General features: G+C 35.4%; 2 protein-coding genes across 3 annotated transcripts; both read right to left on the bottom strand.

Moving 5' to 3' along the window:
- Positions 1-4,482: 4,482 nt before the first annotated feature.
- On the bottom strand, positions 4,483-9,940 carry LOC142530425 (uncharacterized). The gene is made up of 5 exons (XM_075636259.1): positions 9,812-9,940; positions 6,713-6,982; positions 5,264-5,566; positions 5,103-5,189; positions 4,483-4,726 (listed from the first exon to the last, which is right to left on the bottom strand). The coding sequence occupies exons 1-5, from the start codon at positions 9,938-9,940 to the stop codon at positions 4,655-4,657; spliced, it is 861 nt and encodes a 286-aa protein (XP_075492374.1). The 3' UTR covers positions 4,483-4,654.
- A 10,427-nt stretch (positions 9,941-20,367) lies between these two features.
- LOC142531345 (26S proteasome regulatory subunit 4 homolog B-like) lies at positions 20,368-22,065 on the bottom strand. 2 transcript variants are annotated; one of them, XR_012816263.1, is made up of 3 exons: positions 21,832-22,065; positions 21,283-21,754; positions 20,368-20,817 (listed from the first exon to the last, which is right to left on the bottom strand). XR_012816263.1 is itself a non-coding variant. In XM_075637443.1 (3 exons), exons 1-3 carry the CDS (start codon positions 21,926-21,928, stop codon positions 20,734-20,736), a joined length of 399 nt encoding a protein of 132 aa, XP_075493558.1. In that variant the 5' UTR covers positions 21,929-22,065; the 3' UTR covers positions 20,370-20,733. The 2 variants fall into 2 exon arrangements, 1 of the variants encoding a protein (XP_075493558.1); XM_075637443.1 differs by having other exon boundaries at positions 20,370-20,817; positions 21,537-21,754.
- Between the last annotated feature and the right edge of the window lie 5,115 nt (positions 22,066-27,180).

Below are 27,180 nucleotides of genomic sequence, written 5' to 3'. Positions count from 1 at the left end.
TAGTCTCGAAAACAACACAAGATACGCGATGGTATAGCTGCTGGAAATTTATAGCAAGTTGCTGTGTTGGTTCGGAGGCTCGTTTGAGTTCTTGGTTGGCTTTTAGCCTGTGGCCTTGGACTGGACAGTGCCTCATTGAGTTAGGAAGGTCGTGTTTTTGACCGTTTGTGATTCGGATCATTTTTGAGGTCGTACGAGAATTTACGGTGCGATGTGCCAAATTGACTCTCGAAAGAGCGTTTCTTGTTTTGGCCTCCATTTCACCTAGATTTCGACCCTCATCATTTTAGGAGTATTAGTTCATAATTTTAAGCGTATTTTAATCATGACTATACGTCGGTTCAGTGTCGGTTCGGGTTGGTTCGGAGTCATGATTAAATACGAAGTCGTTAGACGTAATTGTCGCATTTTCAAACTTAATTGCATAGTTTGGTCAAGTATAAGCTATTGCATATTTTTCATGGCATATTTAGGTTGCAGCGAGCCTGGGAGCGATCCAATCCAGTTGGTAAAATATACAGGATATTTTCATTATGCCATTTAATTATATTACGTGCATGAAAATAGAAAATACTTATTTTTTTGAGATTTATGCGATATGGCTTGTGGTCAATTCACTATTATGGGAGCATTATTTTATACGGTCGCCAGTGACCGATCAGTTCAGTTTGGTACCACCCGGTCGCCAGTGACTGGTCAGCTCAGTTCAGTTTGATACTCCCCGGTAGCCAGTTACCGATCAGTTCAATTCAGTGCAGGGGCCACAGGCGTAGACCATAATCTCAACAGAAAATTTTTACCAGTTATTTCAGTACAGGGCTCCAAGGAGCAAACATTTTTACTATGATTTCAGTTCAGTTATGCACGTATTATAATTTCTCAGTACAAGTTATTTTCAGTATGCCTCATGACATGATATTTTATCCCATGCACATTTTACTTCAGTACTTACTCGTTACCTACGATATTTGCATGCTGAGTCTTTAGGCTCACTAGACTTGATTGTTGTAGGTACTGATGAGGCCAGGGCCGAGGGCGAGGACCAGTGAGCCAGCTTGGGTCGGCAGTAGTGGCACCCGAGGACCTCAGTTTCAGAACTTGCCACTTTTTTATGCTCAGACATTTTATCAGCTGTTGAATATTTTTAAATTGTTATTTTCGGCAAACTTTATTTTCTTCCGCTGCTATATTTTAAACATTGAACTTAAGTTATCAGTTGATTTTATGAATGAGGCACTCCATTTATTTTTAAAAAGAAAATTTTTAATTTTCCGCAAATTTTCAAGCAAGGAGTTTTAGGGCCTCGACATGAACACAATCGAGAAGCACTTTGCTGTCATGGGAGACAAGGGTTCGGTTGTTGGGGTCCTACGGCTGGGCTTGGTAATGGCTCACGTCCAGGACTAACCAAGGTCGTATAGGGGTCAAAGGAAGAGTCCTAGCCATGCTAGGACTCGAGCTAGATAGGCTGGGAAGAGTCCTTGTTGACAAGGACTCTCACCCGAGAATGGGAAAACAGCGCGCAGGTGCAGCGCTTGTCCAGGGCTTAAGGGCTTGGTCTGGGGACTGCGGGCTGGGCCAGGGGGTGACCCTAGGGTCCTAGGTAAGTGCTTGATACGTTGGTTCAGTGGTTGGAGTCGTGGGTAGGGGCCCTAGAAGCATAAATCATGAGAGGAACATGAGTTGCGCAGCTGCTGGGTTCCTGAACCAGGTGGCTCGCGCGCGGGTTATAGGGTCTGGGTTGGTCTGGGCTTGGTCTAGGCTTGATCCAGGGATGGTCAGGGTTAGGTGGGTTCGGAGGTTAAGGGTTGGGAGGAGTCCTAGACTTGATAGGAGCTTCTTTGTTCAAGGACACTACACACACACACATGCAGAAACATGGGTCGACTTCCGGAAAGATTTTGAGCGGGTTAGGGTCATGTTTTGGGGCTAGGCTTTCACAGTAGTGTCTCTAGATGGGTTGGCTAGGTTTTGGCTCGGGCGTGGCTCGAGTAAATTAGGAGATGGCTCGGTGTGTTCGATAAGGTGTCAAAAACAAAAATTAAAAGGCTAAAAATGAATTCATGGGTTCACGGGGGTGGCTCATGACTTGGAAGAGTAGAATAAATATTAAAAATGCTATGTTAAAAATTTGGGGTCAAAATAATGAGTTTTGGATTTAATCGGGATTTAATCGCCGCACGAAACGCTAATTAACGAGTTAATTGAAACACCTAGTTTTAAGCTTTATAAAATTATGAAAAATTAGCTTTAGGCTTAAATAATTATGAGAAGTCTAAGTTTTTAATTTGGGAATTTTATAATAAGGTTTTGTTTAATTCGGGATTAAAACGCATTAATACGTCACATTTAAAGATTAATTTAAAAGTCATCGAATTAAGCTAAATAAAAATATGAGAAAATTCATGTAAGCTTAAATAATTATTTGGGACATGTTAGAGTCAATGAAATTAAGAAAATGTCTAAAACGGGAAATTTTACGTCCAGGGGTAAAACGATCTTTTTACACCTAGAAATTAGTAAACGTCATGGCAGTGTCCCGAATGCTGTTTTATATGTTAATATGATTATTTTCAATGATTATGGATGTTTATATGTTAATAGGTCAATTTTAAATGTTTATGGATTTTTAAGACGTTAATATGTTTAATGTTTTATGATTTAATATGCTAAAACGTTTATTTTAAATGTTTATGATCTAAATGTTTATTTTAAACGTTTATAAAATTAAAATGTTTATTTTAAAACTGTTCATAGATGTTTATGATTTTTAATATGTTAAATTATGATTTTTAAATGTCTATGATTTCTATGATTTAAATATGGGCATTTAAAAGACATGTTGCATGCTTGGTTTCAAAATAAAAATGACATTATGCATGTTTTTATTAAGTGATGCTAACATGTTGAAGGACGTGAAGCGATTGTGACTACTACATGTTGGAAATATCGTGAGGGTTATGGTCCCAGTGGGAGCCCGACGATCGTGTTTCCTTGGATACGGATACGAATACGAATACGTGATACGAATACGAATATGTTAATACGTAGGCCAGGGCCCAGTTGACCGGTGAGAGTGTTGCTGGTGTCCCCCGCCGCCCAGTACTGTCGTTTTCTTTAGATGGATCCATCGCCCAATACGTTTAAAAATACGAGTCACAATCACGATCTGAATTCAACATACACGAACATGAATATGAATACGAATATGGACATGAATATGAATATGTTTAAGTGATATGATTATGTCTTTTGAAAATGTTTTTATGCATCATGAAAATGTTTACGAAAATATTTAAGTTTAAGTTTATACATCCTCATGAAAATGATATTTTAAGTACAGTATTTTTCACCGTTATATGTTAACTGTATTACGTATTACTTGTTATCAAAGATAGGACGTGTTGAGTCTTTAGACTCACTAGGTGTGTTGATGCAGGTGGTATAAATAGCAATGATATTGGAGGTCTTGACGAGTGACTTGCTGGATTGAAGGTGCACATGACCCGAGGACCGACGCTAGTTTTCCGCACTAGTTATGATTTATGATTTTAAGTAATGTTAAAGATATTTTTACGTCTTTTATTTCTGTTACGAGAGATTTTTGAGAGGTTATAGTATGGGCTATACTTTTCAAATAATGTTTTTGGATTTATAAAATAGTTGGTTGTTTTACTTTTAAAATGGTTCCAAAATATTTTTATGATTCGGCCGAATGCTACGTGAGGTTTGGAAAAAAAAATTTCTAGTACTTTTTAAGAAAACGAATAAGCAGACGTTTCAGTCATTCCTCAAACATTTGATCAAGTCCCAGTCTACTGCGACAACACTTGTGTCATTGTACAAGAAAAGTAACCGAGGCCTCATCAACGATCCAAACATATACTAAGAAAGTTCCACATATTCTAGGAGAAGAGACACATCAGTAGCGAGAGTCGTCTCTGCAAATAACATGGTTGATCCACTAACGAAGCCCCTGCCTAGATCATTGTTTTAGAAGCATCGTGAAGCAATGAGTGTTAAATTTATGGGTAGTTGGTTATAAGGCAAGTGGGAGATTGTTACAGTAAGTGTCTAGCGAACCAAGTGGCTTGTGTTTTATTGACTCTTATTTAAAAACAATCTTTATTTTAATAATATTTTATAGTTTTATCCATTTATAACATTTACTTTATCTGTATACTCATACAAGCTGCATAGACACTACAAAAAAAACGCTCGACGACAATGGTAAAAAACTGTTGTCGTAATTCTTTTAAAACCGTTGTTAAAAGCTGTATTGTTAAAAAAAGTTCTCAAAGACAACAATTACAACGGTGAAAAACTGTTGTCTTTGATCGCACTCTTTAACAACATAGTTTTTAAAAACGCTTTGAAAAGACTTATGACAACGGTGAAAAACAGTTGTCTTTTTTTAGGAAAAAAATAATAATAAAATTTATTTTATATTTTTTTAGTATTATAAATCATTCAAAATTCGAAATAAAATTTAATATACAATTTTTATAAATTATTATAAATAACTGCATGTTCAAAATTCGAATCATAATTCTATGTACACTAAAAAAAAGATCTATACATTAATCTTGATAAACTTGGAATCTTCCCTTCAACATTTATTAGCACCCGACTCGAGCTAGTACAAATATCACAACTACACTTTGTTGACCCGGGATTTTTTATAAAAGCCACAGCAATCTCTTTTCTTTTGCTTTGTATATCCAAACTGTAAATTATTCAACAAAAACACAATCATTAACACAATTCAAGTACTAAATCAAATAGAGCATGCATATGACGAATAATATCTTCAAACTCATAAATAAATATAATTTAAGAAATAATTGTAAAATCGATTTTTGGACGAAACAATGGATATCAAAACATTCAAATCACAAGATTAACACTTTCGTATGGCAAATAAACACTCCTTCGGACAAGGAAATCTGGAAAAACAATTGAATTGAAAGAACGCACCTCATCGATTTCTACCCGAGTGTACTCCGATTTTGTGAACTATGAAAACACACACAAATTTGTGTTCTGAAGTAGGAGTGGATAAGAAGTTTCAGACAAATAAAATTACCTAAAGAAAAACTCACCAAGATAGAATCAAATGCATGAAGAAAATCAACTTGATGAGTCACGAGCAAATCTGTCATTGTTGAGAGGGCTTCAATTACATATTCCTGCCAAGATTCAACAGAGTTTTTATCATACAACGCCTAAAACTAAATTCTACTTGCAATGGGAACATACTAACGTTAAACAAACTCAGGGCAGTGTGTGCATCCAAGGCACTAAATGGATCATCCAAGAGATATATGTCAGCATCCTTATAAAGAGCACGAGCAAGCTGAATCCGTTGTTTTTGGCCACCACTTCCTATCTCAGTGAGTTCACCATAAGGTAGCAGCTTGAGATATTTAAGTAGTGAACACCTATCTAGTGTATCTTGATATTTGTTGTTACCGAAGTTAGACCCTAAGAGAATGTTTTCTCGAATGCTTCCTGATTGAATCCAAGCCGATTGAGAGACATAAGCAATTGTCCCATGTACTTTTACCTAAAATATGTTAGACAGATTACATTTTTATAGTATATCTTTAAGATTTGTAAAAGGTGAATCACTTGTGTACTTCCATGCTAATAAGCTCAATCATTGCCACACCATGAGACCTCAGATCCGATTTTCCTCCCCTGTCCCACTCCCCATTGTTGTAAACTGTGGAAGCTCTCACATTTGAGGATTTCAATGATTTTTTGAAAACTATAGTGAATAAGATCATGATGAAGAGCAGGATATCAAAACAAAGACTTAACACACTATCGGTGTAAGAAGAAGAGCGTGTTCGAAAACTCAAATCAGCATCACAAGGGATCTTGTTGTTGTTTGAACAGTTGGATTCCCCACAAAACACGGTCCATAGATTCTCCATCTCTACCCTCACAACTTTTTAGGCCTTCGCAAGTCTGAATTGGATTCCCCCCAAAACAAGGTCATGTATATTTTTCTTAGAATATTCAAGTTTGGAGCATTTCTTATCATAGATGTAAAAATGCATTTGAATGGAAAACCTGTCATCATGCAAGATCTAAACTAATGAAAGGTACACTTTGGACAACACAGCAAGTAGGGGGGAAATGGATCAAGAATGGCAATAATGCAAGCAAAAAGTGGAAATATTTTGTGTAACAGAGATTTGAGGGCCTATACATACAGGAAACAAGATCAACACCTTCCAAAAACCATTCTGAGACAACCAGGGAAACAATCTAAGAAAGATTATAGTAAAAAATAGTTCTTTTACTGTAAAAACAGAAATCAATCAATGCTAAAAAGAGCCAAGACATCTTGCTCCTCTCAATCAAATAGAGCAACTCTTTTTTTCCTCTTCACACGAATGAAAACATTCAAGAACCCAAGAACTTGTTCATCTTTGATGTTCAAGATTTTTCTATCCACAAGCTTGTTGAATTCGAGGGAAAAAAAACCATTATAGGAATGATGCCATACGTGTAATGTCTCGGGGTTATATGATCAAAAAACGCTGATTAACATGCACTATAAAGTTCTAAAGTAAGTAACAACAGTGGGTATCCAAAATCAACATATGTGTGTGGCGTAAAACAAAGATATGTATCACTATATCTTGCAAGATCTAAACTAATGAAAGGTACACTTTGAATCAAGAATCGAAGGCAATCTCACCGGAATCGAAGAAGAACTCGTGCGCACAGACAACTTCGAACAGGGTTTGATCCACTCGATTTCTTCTCGATTCAGTACAGAAAAGAGGTGCAGGGGCTTGGGGAAGAACTTATTGAGATCGACGCTTCTTGTCCGGTGGTCTAGGCGGCGCTCGGCGGAAGCTGTCGTGGTGAGGGAGAGAGCAGCGGGAGGAGTGGGTTGGGGTTTTCTTCTTTCTTTTAGTACGGGGCGGGAATGAATTGGGGATGGGTTTTTTTCCTTCTTTTTCTTCTTTATTTCTTTTAATTAAGCTTTTTTTTAGTGAAAAAACAATGATTTTTTACGACGATTTTTCAAACCGTTGTCATAGTTACTAAAAAACTCTCATAAACAACAGTTTTTAAAATTGTTGTCTTTGACATCTAAAAGACAACGATTTTTTAAAAATTGTTGTCGTAGCCACCAAAAAATCCGCTCATATGCAGTAGTTTTGAAAAACTATTGTGTTTGACTCATAAAAGACAACGATTTTTTAAAAACAGTTGTCTTTGATAAGAAAAAACACACAAAGACAATTGTTTTCATTAAAACTGTTGTTAAAAGAAAAAAGACAACAGTTTTTCGTACAATCATTATCTTTGGAGTGTAGTTAAATGTAGATTTTCTTCTAGTGAGATAAATTCTTTGAATATGCAAAAGTAACCATGAGGTCTTCTTCTCAACATAAGATCATGAAACTCATTAGGAAGTGTATGATATATTCTAAACAAGTTCCTAGTCGAATCAGCCACCTAAAATAAAGATAAAAGTCGTTTGAACTTGAGACTAGCATATATTATGTAAACACCATGTTTCATTGGTAAGGGCACGAAGATGTCAATTCATACAGATGTTTGATCATATGATGATGCACTAAACAACTCTTCATCGAACTGTCCAAATAATTATCACTTATCGAGTGGAATAGCCCGTGGTTATGGTTGTACAATCTTAGCCCTTTAACCCAGGACAACGTTGAAGTTCTACATGCATGCACTTTGATTTGTTTACCGACTATACTGAGGGTCATCAAGTAGAGAGGTTGGGTGTAGTTGCGAAATATGTAGAAGCCAATATATTTTAGCCAGGGATTCACTGCTTGCCTACAGGTGAAGATATCAAATGTGATATGATGAATTAATAGAGCAAGAAATCTCTGACCAGAGTAAGACACGTGTATTTTGAAAAGATGTTTCCTCAGTTGCACTAATCATATCAATATTATTACTCTAAAATATATCACATCGTTATCGAATTCATTTACCACTCTCGATATACCAATAGTTGTAGATTCGATCAGGATATATGAGTTGAAGAAACGTACTGTACGCTAAATTGATACCAACACTTTAAGAATCTAGGTACTTAAATCTGGAGGTCCTGGATTCAAATGTTGGGGGAAGCGAAAGAAACAACTTTCCAGTGATGGAAATTCTATGAGTGACATGGGCATAGGCTACTGCTCATGCTGGACCAACCTACGGCCCATGAACAATAGTGATGTATAAGTATGGGCTAAGGCTCATGTTGGGTCAGCCAATGGCCCATGGTCATTACAGCTTGTGTTGTCACAAAAGATATACATGTGATTCAGAATTTGGGATACTATAATCTCGAAGCCGCTGTTGAATCTAGAGAAGTAGTGAACAACAACTTCTATAATCCAATCATTCATCCTATATTGTTGATGTCGTGATGAAAGTTTGTTTCTTACTGAACCAAGATATCAGTTTACCACAGATAAATTGACATGAGTCAATTGTACTTTTCCTACCTAATTTGCACTCGGCATAATCATCATCTGAATATACAATTAAGTTAAAATGTGGAATCCTTTGGATACCACAATCCGAAATTTTGAGTTACTTTCAGATATTTTAGAACACTCTTAGCAACAATATAATGAGATTATTCAGGGTCATATTTAAATATTGCGTAGATGCATATAACAAACATAATATCAAGTTTACTGGCAGGTAAATGAAGCAGTGAACTTATAAAACCTTGATACATGGTTACTTCCACTGAAATTCCCCTTTCATCTTTATCAAACTTCGTTGATGAATTCATCAGAGTGGTTGATGCTGTAATGTTACCATTCCAAACATTTTCAGTAGTTCCTTAATATACTTCTCTTGGTTGATGAAAATTCCTGATTCAATCTGTTTGACTTGTAAGCCTAGGAAAAATGTAAATTCTAAATTCTACTATCATACTCATATCAAATTTGCCCTTCATCAACTTGGAAAATTATCATATAATTTTGGATTAGTAGATACTAATATCATATACATAAATTTGTATAAGTAATATATGATAATTTTTAATAAACTTGAACAGAGTTTTGTCCACTAATTTGATAGTATATTCATGATTAATTAAAAATTGAGACAAAGTGTCATACCGTGTCCTTGGGCTTGTTTCAAAACATATAAAGCATTATGAAATTTAAACACATTATTCCGAATAGCATGATCAAGGAAACCTGAAGGTTATTTGACATACACCTCATCTTGTAGCAAATAATTTAGGAATGCTCTTTTGACATCCATCTAAAATATCTTGAAGTTATTGTAAGCAGTATAAGCAATATATATCCTAATGGCTTCTAATCTAGATACCGAAACAAATGTTTCATCAAAGTCAATTTTTTCTTCTTGTCTAAATCATTGTGCTACCAATCTAGACTTATTTCTAATTATTATACCATCTTCATTCAAATTATTTTTAAGTACTCATCTAGTAACAATTACTTATTGATGATTAGGTCTAGATACTAAATATCAAACATTATTACTCTTAAATTGATTAACTCATCTTGCATAGCATCTATCCAACTAGAAAAAGTAAGGGTCTCATCAATATTTTTAGGTTCAAGCTGAGAAAAAAAAAGTAGCATGCAAATATTCATTGATCATTTTCCTTCTAGTTCTAAAAGGGGTAGAGGGGTTACTGATCATCAGTGAAGGAGGATGGGTCTTACTTCACCTGTAACTTGGTTCTGAAAATGGATCTGTTGGTGCGGATCAGGATTATTTTGCATTGGAGTCTCCTCATGATCCTCTTGAATATTTTGATCACTTGATCATGTCTTCTGCTCATTTCTGCTTCTGTTTGCATCTTAGGAACATCATGTTCAAGGGACTTAATAGATCTTCTTGGAAAATTTGCATTGTCCTCACTGTACTCACCGAGTTGAATAATTTCCATCCTAATACTTAAATCATTCTCGTTAGATTTCTAATGTGCTTATGGAATTCTACAAAATATTCATTATCATATAGTTGACTAATATTAATAAGATTATAACACAAATTTACAACTAATAACACACATTAAAAATAATATTTCCATAGATAATCTCAACTTTGACAAGGTTTATCGTTAGAGTTGTAACCAAAATTAATCTTTGGTTCACCGTAGCTAATAAATTTTGAAAGTAACTTTGCTTAACAAGGCATATGCCTAGAACTAGCATTGTCAAACATGCCGACCCGAGTAGGGTAGGGTTGGCCTGCCAAACCCGCCATCTGGTAGGCCAACCTGCAGACCGTCCCCCCTCTTGACGGGTTGAGAAATTCTCAACCCAGCCCAACCCTAGGTGGGTTGTGGGTTAGGTGGGCTGGTCCACGGGCCAACCTATAAAAAAATTGAAAATATTATCAAAAAATTAGAAATAAAAAATATATACAATTTTCTTGAATTTGATTATTCATGATTAAAAATTCATAGAAAAATCTTAATAAAATTATTAATTCTTTCTTTTACGCTTCTAAACTTTAGCGATATATATATATATAAATATATGTATGTATGTATTTTAAAAAATTACTCTCACCAAGTGGCCAACCAGAGCCCACCGTGGGTTGGCCTGCCTAAGCCCGCGACCCATAAGGGATGTCCCGTGTAGGCTCTCATTTAAATGGGTTGCTAAAACTTCAACCAAGCCCACTTCAATTGGTTGGCGATTGGACCAACATGACAAACCCAACCTATATTGATGGCTCTAGGCCTCTACTTCGAACATCTATTGTATAAGTGCCACACTGAGCTTCAGACATCAGCACAGTCTTTATTTTCCTACATACACAAATTTTATTAACTAGTATTCAATCTATTTGGGTCCAAACTAGATTGCTCCATTTGGAACCCAAATTTGTATCACCCTGATGGGTTTTTTACTTCAAGTATCCATTGGGGTGTGTGTAATAGAAGATCTGAAATTATCTCCAGCAAAGCGTATTCTATCATGTTGTTCTCATACGTTATTCTTGTTTTCTTGTCAATATCTCTTCTGAGAAGTCTACTGTTATGAAATCAGTAATGTCCGGCCTTCATTGAGGTATGCTCTAATAATACTGATTTGCTATTGTATCCAGTCTGCCGAAAAGATTTTCTCTCAGGCTGAACATAACCAAGTTCAAAATACCAATATTTATTAATTTGATCAAAAGACTTTTCAACTCGAATTTTAGGTTCGTTATATTTATGCATCGTATTAGATCTCATAAAATGAATATATTTTCCTTTGCAATGTCCATATGCGATTTAATACTAATTTCAAAATACGTGCTTTCATTTTTACTAAAGCCAATATAAGTCATATCTCCATATTGATTTTGTAACCCATGTATCTTCTCTATTAAAAAAAAGACTTATTCCATGCATTTACCAATAAAGACAATTTTTTTATTTTCATTCAGCAGCCATTGGTAATCTGCATTTACTCTTTAATTATCAGTCTTCAACTTACTCACTTTAGCCTTGAGATCCTCACAATTGTCTTTTTGTGTAAAAATGGACTTATTGATCTGATCAGTCCGACTTTTTTTTTTTGGTTTTGGCTTCTTCGAATAATTGAGAGGGATTCGAGTACTCTTCAATCATGTCGTGTTTGTTTACATTATTGGGATTTGAAATCAAATAATTCATCATTGGTTGTTTCCAGATCAACATCAACCATCAGACATTGAAATTTTTCAGAAGCATTGTCACTAGATTGGATTCTACCCACTTAGTCTAGCTATCTTAAAAAACCATGGCCTTCCTATTTTTTCGAGACTTCTTGTCATTTCTCTTGTGTCTTTTCTTCTTATGATTATATTTCTTGGACTTTCTATACTCAACAATGAAATTTCCTGTCCTCCGCAATTGAAACATGCCATGTCACAAGCATGTGACTCCTTTTTGAAGTTTCGGTTCTGATTCTAAAAATTTATGTGATTCTTCTTCATGAACCTAGAAAACTTCTTGAAAAACAATGACATCACGTTACATGCTGATTTGTTCTGCAACTCACTCCTGGATGGGCTCAGTGAAATCAATAGTAAGAGCTTTGATTGGATGATTAGAAGTTGATTACTCTCCGATTCTAGTATCAAGCTCAAACTTGATGCTTTTAGATCAACAAGTCATGCAACTTCAACTTTTTTAAAACTTCAGATTCTCTCATTGCAGTTATTTTACACCTCGGGAAGGGAGCAACTTCTTTGTTGGTGTACTCCTTTTCAAGAGTTGCCAAGTCAATAACAATGAAAATGAATCTTTCATAAAAGTCATTCAAAGATTCCCCTTACCTTATTCTGATATTCTTAACTTTTTATATTGCGACAGTAAAAAATTTCTCTTTCGTTTGGTCATTCCTTCATATAGTTGAATCAGTTTCTCCCATATTTCTTTTGTAGTAGCACACATCTTCATCTTATTGAAGGTATTTTTGTCTAGAATTTTGTACGAGATATATTTTGCTACATTATCCAAGTTTGCTTTCTTCTTATCACCAGAAGTCCATTCTAATATATTGTTTTATATTATTTGTGATTCTCCACGATAAATTGCAATTGTAGTATTAGTCTTCGTGATCTTGATAGGTTCATCAATAATAACATACCACATTTCATCTTTTTGTCTAGCTAAATGAGCTTGCATTCTTATTTTCCAACCATCAAACTCTTTTTAAAGAACATATGAATCTTGCTGAATGATGCCATATATATTGATAGGTTCATTGATCTAGAAAATCTTCTCTGATACCACTTGTTAGAATTGATGGAGGTATTTAGACAGGGATGAATAAACATTAACAAACTTTTCTTCTTCTTATAAATAGTAGTGATCTAAACTGTTTTTAGCAGTCGAAATCTGATCTCAACCTTCAAAGTTCAATAGACAACTGAAGAGTCAGTGCTAGAATAAGTCCAATATAAGTTTATGAACCAAAGTGAAAATCAGAAAACCACGAACAATAACAGAAAAGTTAAATGCAATAGAAATTAATCACACATGGATTATTTATGGAAGTTCGAATGATAAGTCCCTTCTACGTCTCTCTTTATTCTCGTTGAATGAGATTTCCACTAAAAGACTTATTTTGACAACTCTTGTAAACACACATTTCATTAAGACGTATACACAGCTTACTGAAGCAACTTCTCAAACACTACAAGAAAAATGATTTTCCGCAGCACGTCATCAACAGCGTGTATTAAAAGCACGCTGCGAATAATACTTTTAACAGCGTGCACCCATGTGTGCGCTGTTAATATTGTTGCACTTGACAGCAATAACGGCGTGCATTAAAAGCACGCTGCGGATAGTAATATCCGCAGCATGCATTTATGTGTGCTGTTAATAACCTATGCAATTTTCGCAGCGCACAATAAAAGCACGCCGTTAATAGTATTATTAACAGCGTGCATGTTTATGTGCGCTGTTAAAAGTGAATCATTTTTTTTTAAAAAAATCGTGTTTAGACATTAACGGCGTACATTAATCGCATGCCGTCAATAATATTATTCACGGCATGCATATTATTAGCACGCTGCGGAAAATGTGGGCCAATTTTTAAATTAGCGACGATTTTGGTTATTATTCACAGCAAAACACCGTCGCTTTGAGCGACGGTTATAATATAAGCTAATAGCGACGGTTTATTGGAAAATCGTTGCTAATAGTTGCAAATTTATCTATAAAAATTCGATTTCCGTTCCACTTTCCTCCACACCACTTCACAACACTTAAAATTTTTCTCTCTTATACGATTTTAATTTCGATTTAGGTACGTTTTTTTGTTTCAATTTTTGGTTAATTTTTTAAGTGTTAGTTAAGATCATAAGTTAATTTATCATAGTTGTACTGTAGTTTTTTTAAAATTTTATTAAATTATAAAAGTAATTTTTTTTATTTTTGTGCAAAATTTAGCGACGGTTTTTGGACTGTCGCAAAATTTAGCGAAGGTTTTTTAACCGTCGCTAAATTTAAATACCGTAGCTAATTTAGCGACGGATTATTAACCGTCGCTAATTTAGAAATGGCGTCTCGATTTTAAAAGGTCGCCGATTAGTGACGGTATTGTCAAAAACCGTCGATAATATTGAGATGTTTTATGAATATTAACGGCGTACATTGCACGCTGCGGATAATTGTGGATTTAAACCGTCCTCGATTAGCGACGGTATTGTCAAAAACCGTCGCTAATATTGAGATGTTTTATGAATATTAACGGCGTACATTGCACGCTGCGGATAGTTGTATTAACGACGTACATATGCACGCCGTTGATAATAGTATTAACAGCGTGCACATGTACGCCGCGGATAATCTTGAACTTTCAACAACTTGCAACTTCACAGCGTGCAATGTGCGCCGCGGAAAGTGAATTTGCGCGCTGCGAAAAGCCATTTTTGTTGTAGTGAAAACTAAACTAGATTCTGAACATAAAGACATTTTCTATTACTTACAAAACTCACATAAAATACTATACAAACTTTGAAATAATTGTGAGCAATAGTTCAACACAGATGATCTCTGAAATAGATCTAATATATCTTTATGAATATGTTTGAATATGTTTCAGCAAAGCTTTGAACCTCTTAAAGAATAAATAGCATATTGTACATGAATGAAGAGAGTTTGTTGAAGCCTGAAATGGTCTTTTATAGATGATTTGCAATATTCAGATTCAAACAAATATAATATGTAGCAATAAATGCTTACGACACTGACATTCACTGGCCAAAATGTTTTGTTTGTATTCTAACATTTTTTTATTTTTGGATTTGCTGATAATATGTCTTCATATGCTAAGGAAACAAATATGATGCTATAAGTCTGTCAATAATTATTCAGCAGACAGTAGAAGTTAACTGATCATTCAATGAATATTTTCTTTCTGAATTTGGTGGAACCTAATCAGATATTCGGAAATATACGCCAGCGATATGCTGAAATGCAAACTACTGAAATACTTATTTGCTGAACTTTTAACACTTTTGAGTTTTTATGACTTAAGGGCTAATTTTCAAAACTTATGCTTACCTATTAGAAGGGTTTCTAAAACTATATCTAAAAATAGTGACACTTCAAATAAAATTGTAGCTAAATATAAGAAAATGTCATTATTTTACCCCGATTTCAGAAAATTATGGTAATTTAACCAATATATTATTAAATCTATTGGCATATTCAAAATTGAGACTATATTTCTAATTTCATCTCTAAGGACTCCATTTTTTGTAGTCGTCATAATTCTTTTTTACTATAGGTTAAGAATAAAATATTTTAGCAAAACTTAGTTCTGATATAATATTTTTAAGAGAATGAAATTTTGACATTAACATGTGTATTATATTATGATGATGGATATAATGATAGAAAAGTTTTGATATATCAAATGGAGTTATTAATAAATTTAATCGCACAATACAATAAGTAGAAATTAAAATATTAATTTACCCATTTCACATAAAAATAAATATTTTACTGCATATAAAATGTTTAATATCACTATTTGATAAGCGGATGTGAAAAAATTATGCCCTCGTTTTGTAAATTAAATATTTTACTACCTTCTTCAGAAATTCTTTTCACTACCTTGAAAAAATAATTATTATTCTCGATCAAAAGTTCATTCTTGTGAAGGTAATTTAAATTTACGTAATTGTTTTTTTTTAAAAAAATTTATAAAGTGATAATTATATACTAAACGGGAAAAATTGTCAAATTTATTTGATAAGTTTACATATTATCTATTTTCGTTTTTTAATTTGTCGAAGTTGGTCTTAATTAGTCATGTACCTATTTTAGCCCCACTTTGTCGGTGTGGTATATGACGTTAGACACATACGTATTTTTCCAGCATCACGTCAATATTTTCCGACGACATGCTTGTACTTTGACGAAATATGAATAAAAATTAACATAATGCAAAGTTACAAAACTAAGACCAAAATTTGATAAGCTAGAGGACGAAATAAAAAAATATATGACAAAAGTACCATAAGAATTTAAAAATTTTCCCAACTAAAAAGAAATAAACCGATATAAATGTTATTTTCAATTCTATACAATGACTAATTTTCTAAGAAAAAATATTGACTATCTTAATTAAAACAATTGAACACATTTTAATATAACATATGTAAAGCCCAAAATCAGTACACGTAAAACCCATGCATTTATTTAATTGTTAAATCATTTATTTAAATTAAAATAATTTTTAGTGATGCATGATTTATTAAATTGCATTATTTTAAATTATGTATGTTTATGTGATGCACGTTAAAATGTTTTCTCGAGTTTCATGTTTCAGGCGATTACTCGATGCGGGATTGATGAAAGGAGACCGGTGACGATTTTTGGCAGTTTTAATGTGGTATTTTATTTTAAGTCAAGTTTGGGGCATTTTAAATAATTTGTTAAGTTTCAGCATCTTTAAAGCCTAAATTATTTATTTAGGAATTTTGGAGTTTTAAAACTTTTAAAGATTTATTTCTTGTGCACCTTATTTTAAATTAAGGGATTTTGTCAAATTTAGAGGTGGATTAGCATTTTTATTAGTTGTTAATTACTAATTAAGCAATTTATTTTCCTAATTAACATCCATAATCCCCTCCCCACTACCCAAACACACGCACACACACACTCACACACACAAACACACGACACAAACACACACACACATACTTTCAGATTTTTGAATAATTTCTAAGGGAGAAAACCTAGGGTTCTACAAGTTCTTGCAGCCGCCCCCCTTTCCTTCTCTTTTCCAGCAGATTTTCGTGTGCTTTAGTGCAAGAAAAATCGAGCCACAATCGTCCCGGATCAATCCTCGCGCCATCTCCGCTTCGGTATTGTCGGTTCGGTAAACTTTAACATCATAAGGCACGTATATTCTTTCGTTTCTGCATCGATCTTTTCATAGTAATGATTTTTATGTTATTGTATGAAAAACATATGGATGTTATGAAGAAGTTGGAGCCAACATGGTTGGATCGGTTTTGAAATAATTTTTAGATCTAAAACTCAAATTTTGCTGTCAAATTAAATATTGCGACTTTTCGATCGACTTTTTGGAATAACTTTCAACATATAAAACGTAGAACTTTTTGATACCTTCGATTTGACAGTAAATTCGAAATATTTGGATAAAATTGAGTGAGTTATGGTGATTTTCATGGGACTGCTCGAACTGCGTTTTCTGAAAATAAGTTATTGATGCGTCCTTGAAGTTTTATGGTTGCAGGCTTCATTGGGGATTGACGGGTGATCGCTGCTACGTAGGTATGTGGTTAATGATGTTGGGAAGGTCATTGACGTTTTGTTTCGCGTCGTTAGGCACTTGGGAGAGCGAGTAGTCGTGAAAACTATTTTGGTGTTAAAAATTGAGTTTATGGGTGTATTGCGTTGCATGTGGTGCGTCGTTTCTTTGGGAACGTTCGGGGCATTTTTGTGGAGTCGAGTCGGTGTCTTAGTGTCCTAGGATGGGTCTCGAGGCGTTGTTCACTGTCGGTGTAATCGAATTTGGGGAGAATAAGTTTCTAAATCGCGGAGCACAGTGCACTCGGCGCCCGAGCGGTAATTTCTTGCCACCCGAGCGCCACCTTCACTGTCGAGAGTTTTATTTTTGTAAGCTCGGCGCCCGAGCGATAATTCTTACCGCCTGAGCGCCACCTTTTCTGTCTGAGAGTAGTGTCCAGTAGACCTGGCGCTCGAGCGGTAATATATTACCGCCCGAGCGCGGCCCATTCTGTGAGGGTGTTTGGTTTTCCACCTCTTTTCAAGTTCTAATAGTAAGTTCATGTCTTTTGTTTTTGGGAAATTTTCACACATCATTTTAGAGATTGTTCGAGGTTCGATGTCATGGGTTAGTACGACGATTTAACGAGGTCAAGTCCCGAGTGATATAGAATGTCGTAAGCTATCTATTTAATTCAGTGGTGAGCAAGAATACCTACGTCTAAGTTATGCAAGTTAAGTGTTGAAATTCATGTTAGTATGTGCAGCAGTGGCCCCAAACGAGATCCAACGAATCCTTCAACGCCAAGTAAGTATGTTTGACGTGCAAAGAAAAACATTTCAAGTTTTTGAGGTATGCTAAATGTCTTGTGACCAATTTATATATGGGATTGGAAAGCGGTAAAGCATGACCAGGGACCAATCCATCCCGTTAAATCATGAACGGGTTTAGATCAGGATTGGAAAGCGTTAAAGCATGAAGGGGGACCAATCCACCCATTAAAGCATGAACGGGGATCTCATGTATGTGGCAGTGGATTCGTCCCTGTCAGCCCAGTACTGTGGTTTAGTCTGATCAGGCGATTTATGTTATGGGTCACTTGCTTTGAAACATGCCTCTTCGCAAAATGATGAAGTTTAAGTATGTTCAAGTATGTACAAGTATGCAAGCACGTTTAAGAAAAGTTTCATGTTATGGCACGTCTATGTGTGTATGTACGTATGTTCAAGCTTATTTATGCAAGTTCAAGTTCCCGTATGTATGTTCTATTTTAAAGCTGCATGTGATTTTATTACGTATTACTCGTTACTTCCAGTTTATACGTGTTGAGGCTTTAGACTCACTAGACTTGATCGATGCAAGTGAGAATGATCTTGAGGAGACTAGGGGTGGGGACCAAGGAGCTGGCTTGGACTGAGCAGGAGGCTAGACCCGAGGACCGCCCAAGTTTTTAAGTTTTTATGAAATGTCAAATACATTTGTCAAACTTTATTTTTGATCTTTTGTTGCAACTACTGTTGGGACGTACGGGTTACGTTATCAAAATTGAAGTCTGATTACTCTTTTAAGAAAATTTTTATTTTTCCGCAAATTTTAAGTAGTAAAAAGTACGGTACGTTACAACATATTTGTCTATAAAAGATTAAAACAAAATAATTATACTTTACTACAACAAATTTGGAAAGAATATATATGTTGTAAGGAGCATTTGACGCTTTACTAAAATTTATAGCTGATAGTAAATGTGCAACTCCAAAATTTTCAACTAGGTAAAGCTCAAAAGTCATGTGCTGATCACTGTCCTAGCAAGATGGTAATGATGATGCTTATAAAGATCAAATGTTTGTCGTTTTACCAAAATTTACATCTCATAGTGACGGTGTAATTTCGATCAACTGTACAACAGCTCAAAATCCACATGCCTATCACTCCTAACAGAAGCAATCATTGAAACCATCTCCACTCAACAATTGTACTTCTTGCAATCTATGGAAAGTGAACACATGTACGAACTTGACTCTGGTACTAATTGTTAGGATCGATCGTGTTGATCTCCTAAGATTAACAACTATTGAACTCCAACAAAATACTAATCCGGTCCATTTAAGAGCAAAAAAAAAACAAAATCAAATTGGATTTCGTTCACTTTTTTTTGGAGCATAAACAATATTTCTCCATAAATTAATAAATATCATGTTGACTAATGTTTTTTTTTTTAATTTCTTGATTAAACATTATCGTGTTAACTAATGATTTTTCAAGTTGTTGACGTTTGATTTGCCTTTGGAAGAGGAACACACCCACTATAGTTCTGATAATAAGGAAGTCCAAGTAAATAAGCATGCGACATGATGACAATAAATACGATGGAGAATCCCGACAATTATATTGTTTCCTTTTTGTCTTCCTTGAATTATGACCTCTCGAGCTATGGTCTCCTTGTACCCTTTCAATTATAAACATTTTTTATGTAACACGCGTGTACTATTATTTACTTTATTTTCCCCTTGAATTATTAATATTCCCACTTCTTCAATATGTTTTTATGAAAAAAAAAAATCAACATAATTAATAAAAGTCTTTTTAGTACTATATGGTAATTATAACCATAATATGATAATCACATTTATAATCATGAAAGTAAACCATAAGATATTAATGTTTAAATATGTAATTAAATTATTTTAATATAGTTTCACAACAGTTTCAATTAAATACATTCATTGGATCATACAATAGTAATGCACAATGTAATGTCGCAGATTCGACGATTGTTTCCACTGTATCAAGACGAGTCTTTCCATCGTGCTTATGTCTCAATTCACACACCCCTAAGAAACTTCCCCAGGGGGTCACCCATCTCAAAATTACCACAAGCCAAACACGGTTAACTTTAGAGTTTTTATGTGATGAGCTTCCGAAAAGAAGATGAACCTTCTTGATATGAGTATTACCTATTAAATCTTTTAAGCTCTCCTCAACAGCAGAGTCTCATATCTGAACAATTTTGGAATTCCTCTCCTTCCGGTGTAAGATCGTTTCATTCATGTTCTATTTGTCTAGAAGCCTACCAGGAGCCGCTCATCGTCCATTGAATCTCATGGCACCAACGATCAGCCTCCACCTTCTTCGACCCCGAGCCTCAGACACAAGAAGTGCGTTGTAGGGGTTGAGTGAATATCAAAATTACAATAAATGAAACCTTATAAAATAGTTGCTAAATTTACTGAAAATGAACATTTAAGTTCAGGAGAGGATCACACGTTCATCTTGGATCTTGCAGTTTTTTCCCTTTCCCATTGATAACTAGAACTTTGAAAAAACATGTCAAGAGAACAAATGTGAATGCGCCATTGGCATGGAATCTTAACTGCTGCCAAATACAACACCTCCCAGTTTGTCATAACTATATCTCTCACAAAGCTTTTAAAATGACTCAGTATTCACGAGTCCATGTCCCTCTTCCTCTTTGTCAACCCCAGAATCATCACATGTAAAGCCCCTCCGGAGCGCCTTCTTTCTTTTTGAACATTACCTTGTCTTTCGCTTTCTTGAAATCTAAATGTGTCACCTAAACATGATAAAAATATATATATCAATATGCAGATTATACCTAACATAAAGGTGTCTAGATATCTCAGAACTAAGAAATCAAAAGGAGGCAAATTCCTGAGCTTAGTATGAATACTTGAATATTATTGCTATTGCATTTGTTTCATTACAAGAAAATAATAAATTCCAGATAATTTTAATACCCACTTCCAGGAAATAAAGTGAGTAGATAGATGTTTATTGTGACAAACATTTTACAATCTTTGTAATTCATTGACTTCGACATCCAATTTAGCAGCAAGCATTGGAAGGTGATGATCGGAGCATTGCAGAATTACAGTCTTAACGTATATTGTTCTCATTATACATGAATTCTCGGCCCCTATTTCCAGAGAATTAATTGCAAAAGACAAAGTTCAGTTGCACTTTAATTTGTCCTTACACCGCACCAATCAAGAGTATACTAATAAAGGTATTGCCTAACCTTCATACGGCACTCTCTCAAAGCAAGTAAACCAGCTTCAGTGCATATGGCCTTGATATCAGCTCCAGAAAACTCATCTTTTGTCATGACAAATTCTTCAAGGTTTACATTATCAACCAATGTCATCTTTGATGTATGTATACATTAAACAAGTATTAATTGAGGAGGACATTCATTGGATCACAAAAGATATTGCACAAAATGCTGATACTACTTAAAAAGTCACAAATAATGAATACATACATATAACATACCTGGAAAATACGCCTCCTTGTTTTGATATCTGGAAGAAAGAATTCAATCTTTCGGTATATTCTACCTAGCCGGAGGGGGGCAAGATCAAGACTTTCAATTTTATTTGTTGCAAGAATTACCTTAACATCTCCTCTAGCATCAAATCCATCTAACTGGTTCAGCAATTCTAATATAGTCCTCTGAATTTTGTCGTTCACCGCCAGAGTGAGCATCATACCTGCAAGGAGCATTCACCAAATAAGTACCCATCCGCATCATTTCCACCTATTTATGGCCCACTAATTAAAACATTACCTTTTTGTACCCACTGCATCAATTTCAACAATAAAAACGATAGATGGAAATAGATCATCAGCAACTCTAAACAGCTCTCTAACCAATTTAGGGCCATCTCCCAGATACTTTAGAATCAATTCACTACCAACAACTCGCAAGAAAGTTGCTGATATAGAGTTTGCAACAGCCTGGAGAAAACAAATAAAACAAGGGGATGACAAGTTATAAACCCTACGTCCTTTTATGCTTTCAGGATATCATCTAACAGAAACTACACCATAAATAAATATGGCGATCACTTGATCAAACAGACGAGCGGCTATGTAGCACGGACACCTTAAAAATATCGGACACGGATAGAACGCGTATCCGCATGTCGGATATGGCAAAATCCGTGTCATTGACCTTTTTAGGATTGACCAGTCGGATACGTTTTGGACACAGCGAGGACATACCACAGGTACGTTTCTGCACTTCTTCTTTTAAATCACTGCTATGAAGTTGTTTATTGTATATATTTGAATTGCTGAGATGGATATCAATATGTGCATAGGATTGAGATTTTGCGAAAGTGAGAATTGATGAAGGCGGTCAAATACTTATAGGGGCATGAGGGTTAATCGCGGACGTTGAGCGGAGGATGAGCAAACGATCAAGATTTACCATGGAAGTTGAACCAGGTCACCCGAGAAGACGAAAAGTTGGGTCGGGTAGGCGAAGCGATGTCTGTCGTATTTCTGTATTTTCAAGTGATAGGGCTTACATCATGTTTCCATCAGCACTAGCTCGTCTTAATTCAAAATATAATTGATCCCCGCCCAAGTAAAATAAGAGATCGGGATTCTAGGGCTATCGGGAGAAAGACCAGGCCAGGTAAAGAGAACACTCTTATATAAACCATATGTGGGTATGCAGCAACTAAGGAAGTTGATTAGACCTAGCACATACTCAAACAAACCTGGACTCCCTATTTGTGTCCTCACATCATGACCAATGCTTAAGCATCTCAGGACAGGCCTCGATTCTTGGCATACATGTGAATACCTAAAACGAGTTGTAACAGCCGATAGAATTATGGTCATTTAACCTCATTGAAGGAAAAGATGGCCATTAAAACCGAGCCATTTAATCCGAATTTTGACCACCTTTGCAAACGATAGAATTATGGTCATTTAAGCCTCAACCATGCCTATAAATAGATGAGCATATGGCATTCAAAAATCACACCACAAATCACCTCAAGTTGCTGCCAATTTCCGAACCAACACCTGTCCAAATTCGAAGCCTTGCAGCAGCTGTTTTCAAAGCCTTGGAGCATCTGTTTTCGGAGCAATAATCGAGCAGCCTTCCTTCTCGCAGTCTCGATCAAAGTTCGGTTCCAACTCGAGTAGCCTTCCTTATCGCATTCTTAAAGAATTATACACTATAAGTCGGTTTTTGTATTAAATTTGCACACTTATATTCTTTTTAAGTGGGCTTAAAGTTTTTACAAAAATTCAATTACATATGATTTCAAAAATTCGATCGACATGATATATCCGCTTCAATTTGATATGCTATCTTTGAAATCTTTTTGTTACTTTATATTAGCTGTGATATTCGAAGCATATTTGAATTATAAATGCACTGTAATGATTCGAGTTAGAAATGGCAAAGGAAGTTTCGATGTTTCATTTGGTATGACCTTAATACGGTGGGATATAATAACCGTTTATTTAACCTTATCCCTTAGAGGAGTAACATGTAGGGGACTGATCAGTAGACCATGGAAAAACAAGATCATTTTTAGTGCTATATTCGCATTTTGTTTGTATTGAATTCAGCATGCTTATCATTGAAATAATGATAATTTATTTGTATATGTACCCTTGATAAGTGTAATGCACGATCGGCCCCCATTTACCGAGTATTTCTGAAACGTCCACTACTTTTTTATATATATATAAATATAAACTTAATATTTCCATAAATCATAATAATTTAACATTTGAAATCTTAAGTGCGCAAAAATCCCTAAATCATCAACTAACCAAAATTCCTATGTCGACCTTTAGAAAGATCAATTAGCAATAAAATAAAGCATAAAAATCCATAATAAAATCATTAACAGTAATCCTTTAAATATTTTATCTAACAAGCTAGTGCGGAAAATAAATTTTCCTTGGGAGTGTATTGCTCGACTCGATCCACTCAAGCGTCAGTGCCTCCATCAATATAATCATCACCTGCAACATTCAAACCTAGTGAGTCTAATGATTCAGCACGTTCTAAACATGAATAACAAGTAATACATATACAAGCACATGCAATAAAACCATTCTTTTATTTAAAATAAATTTTTAACATAAATAAAGCATTTAAAATAATTTTCGGCATATATAAATCATATATCATAAAATTGTAAAATCATAAAGCTTTCAATCCTTTATCAGTTTGGGTGAAGTTTGATCCTTGAAAGTGACTTGATTTTATCCTCTGGTCGACTGATCAGTCTTCATCTCCACATGGCCCATGGGGACGAGCACTAGGCTCCGCCGTGGAAATACGATCGTCGGGCTCTCTCAGGGATTCTTTCCCGTAAACGGGCTCCCTCTGGGGCCTTTTCCCTCACGACATCCCCACAGGGTCTGGCTCAGGGGCTGGTTCGGTTGGTTAGAGTCCTAGCAAGTTTGAAGAGTCCTAGTGGTCATAGGAGTTCTCGGCCGCTGCTCTTCTGATTTTTGTGGCTTTGGTTGGGGCTAGGGTCAAGTCATAGGGGTCCAATAGGTCCATGAGGGTCCAGGGGAGGTCTGGTCCAAAGATGGCTCGGGATGGCTCAAGCGTAGCTCGGTGAAAACGTGACATGGTTCGAGGTGTAGCTTAAGGGTTCGAACTAGGGTTTTTATTGGCTAAAGTTTGAAACGTGGTTCAACGGGGGTCGAATCATGGTTCACGAGGGCTAATAAATAATAAAAGTCTATATTTTAAGTTTGGGAATTTTATATTAAAGTTAGGATATGCAAACGTTTGACGATTTTATGTTTTAAACTATTTCCTTGGGATTTTTAAATATGGTTGGTTGTTTATTTTTAAAATGGTGTCAAAAATATTCTATATATATATATTATATATTTCGGCTGATTAGTAGGAGGGAAAAAAATTTTCTAGTACTTTTTAAGAAAACGAGTAGTGGACGTTTCAGTGTGTCAGATAAGGATCCGAGTTTCACGTCTGCATTCTGGAAAAATCTGCATCAGGCATTGGGTACTAAGCTGTTATTCAGTACTGTCTTCCATCCTCGGACTGATAGACAGTAAGAGAGGGTGATTCAGATTTTGTAGGACCTACTCAGAGCTTGTATGATCGACTTCCAGAGTAGCTAGGAGCCGAAGTTACCTCTTGTGGAGTTCATGTACAACAACAGTTATCTGGCATCGATTGACATGGATCAATATGAGGATTTGTATGGGAGGAAGTGTAGGTCTCCAGTTTATTGGGACGAGGTAGGAGAGAGGGCAGAGTTGAGACCAGATATTGTCAGTCAGACTACAGATTTAGTGGTCAAGATTCGGGACATGATGAAGATCGCGCAGAGCTGACAGAAGAGTTATGCAGATCAGCAGCGTAGGGATCTTGAATTCGCAGTAAGGGATCATATATTTGTGAAATTCGCACCGATGAAGGGTGTGATGAGATTTGGAAGAAAGGCAAGCTCAGCCTTATATTCATAGGACCGTTGGAGATCCTAGAGAGAGTTGGGACGTTTGCATACAGAGTTGCAATACCGCCGAATTTGGCGGGAGTTCATAATGTGTTTCATGTCTCTATGCTAGGGAAGGACATGTCAAATCCTTCGCATGTGTTGAACTATGAGCCACTTCAGCTGACACTGAACCTTTCTTTCGAGGAGAGACCCACCCAGTTATTGGATAGACAAGAGAGGAGGCTCCGGAACAAGGTGATCCACATGGTCAAAGTCAAGTGGCTGAATCATTCCGAGGAGGAGGCTACTTGGGAGACGGAGACTGAGATGAGGAGTCGCTACCCGGAGTTATTCGGTATGTTTTAAATTTCGAGAACGAAATTCAATTTGAGGGTGGGAGAGAATTGATAGTCTAGGAAATTCGAATTACGTAACCCGACTGCATGCAATCTAAGATTTTTATTTAAAATATGTGTTTAATGATTTTTATGAATTTAGCGCATTATTATTGCATGGATAAGTGTTTATTTCATGGTTACTTTAAAGTTTCATGCATTAGGGTTTTAAGCTGCATTTCGCGCTCGAACGAGAAATGGAGACCAGAGATATTCGGGAAAAATGTTTTTATTAAATAATTATTTTTAATTATTTATTATATGGTGTATTTAAGTATGATTTTCGGAAATGGGCCTTGGTTGGGTATTTTTACTCGCCAGTTTATATTTTTAGCCAGTACGCAAATTATAACAATTCAAATGACTTTTTGAGGGTGCAGATAATATTTTCAAAAACGTACCTAAACAAAATATTTTTCGAGAGTGTGTTTATGGTTGATGGGTTTATTTTAGTGCTTAATGGGCCCAAAACCCTTTTAAATTCATTTAATTTTTAATTAAGGCCCATTTATCCATGAATTTTCTACTTAAACCATACCCCATCAAACTGTAACCCTAAACCTACACCATGACCATCCCCTCCCTCTCATTCAGCAGCTTTTTAAAAGAAAAACCAGCAGCCTCCTTCGAGTTCTCCATAGGTTTTCAAGAAAGCTTCTTCCCCGGCTCTCTGGTGCAAGTCCTACGTGCATACTTTCGAGTTTTTGAGCACACAAACGTTAAGGCACGCCATATGAAACGTCTGCCCTTTTTATTTCTTTTAAAAGTACTTAGAATTTTTTTTTTAAACCTTACCAATCAATTCTATATTTCGGCCGAACCATATAAAATAATTAAAGTATTTTTGCCATCATTTATAATAATAAAACCAACCAACTAATATTTGAAAATCAAAAGAAATAGTTCAAAACGTAAAATCGCCTACTGTTTTACCAAACCTAAAAAGCAATAATTTGAAAAGAATAGCCCATACTAATCCTCTCAAAAATCCCTCAAAAGCATAAATAAAATGTCGTAAAAAAAAATCTTTAACTTAGAATCGTAAACTTAAGTGCGGAAATAGAAGCGCTGGTCCTCGGGTTATGTGCACCGACAGTCCAGCAAAGTCACCCGTCAAGACCTCCAACTTCATAATTATTAATATCACCTGCATCAACACACCTAGTGAGTCTAAAGACTCAACACGACCTATCTTTGACAACAAGTAAAACGTAATACAGTTAACATATAACAGTGAAAAATATTTGTACTTAAAATATCATTTTCTTAATAATGCATAAACTTTAAACT

Source organism: Primulina tabacum, chromosome 17 (genome assembly GCF_025594145.1).
Source record: "Primulina tabacum isolate GXHZ01 chromosome 17, ASM2559414v2, whole genome shotgun sequence".
Classification (NCBI taxonomy): Eukaryota; Viridiplantae; Streptophyta; class Magnoliopsida; order Lamiales; family Gesneriaceae; genus Primulina; species Primulina tabacum.
The sequence above is the reverse complement of the archived record's forward strand: the minus strand, read 5'-3'. Positions and strand labels throughout refer to the sequence as shown.

Excerpts from the sequence above, each read along its gene's own strand:
- LOC142531345 (XM_075637443.1), bottom strand. The coding sequence starts at position 21,928 with ATGGCCCTAAATTGGTTAGAGAGCTGTTTAGAGTTGCTGATGATCTAT. Across the intron at positions 21,755-21,831 it reads GATGCAGTGGGTACAAAAAG|GTATGATGCTCACTCTGGCG; the intron begins GTAATGTTTTAA and ends TGCTCCTTGCAG. Across the intron at positions 20,818-21,536 it reads CAAGGAGGCGTATTTTCCAG|GTGACACATTTAGATTTCAA; the intron begins GTATGTTATATG and ends TATCATGTTTAG.
- LOC142530425 (XM_075636259.1), bottom strand. The coding sequence starts at position 9,940 with ATGGAAATTATTCAACTCGGTGAGTACAGTGAGGACAATGCAAATTTT. Across the intron at positions 6,983-9,811 it reads TGAGCAGAAGACATGATCAA|AAGAAAAAGAAGGAAAAAAA; the intron begins GTGATCAAAATA and ends AAAGAAATAAAG. Across the intron at positions 5,567-6,712 it reads CGAGTTCTTCTTCGATTCCG|GTAAAAGTACATGGGACAAT; the intron begins GTGAGATTGCCT and ends AACATATTTTAG.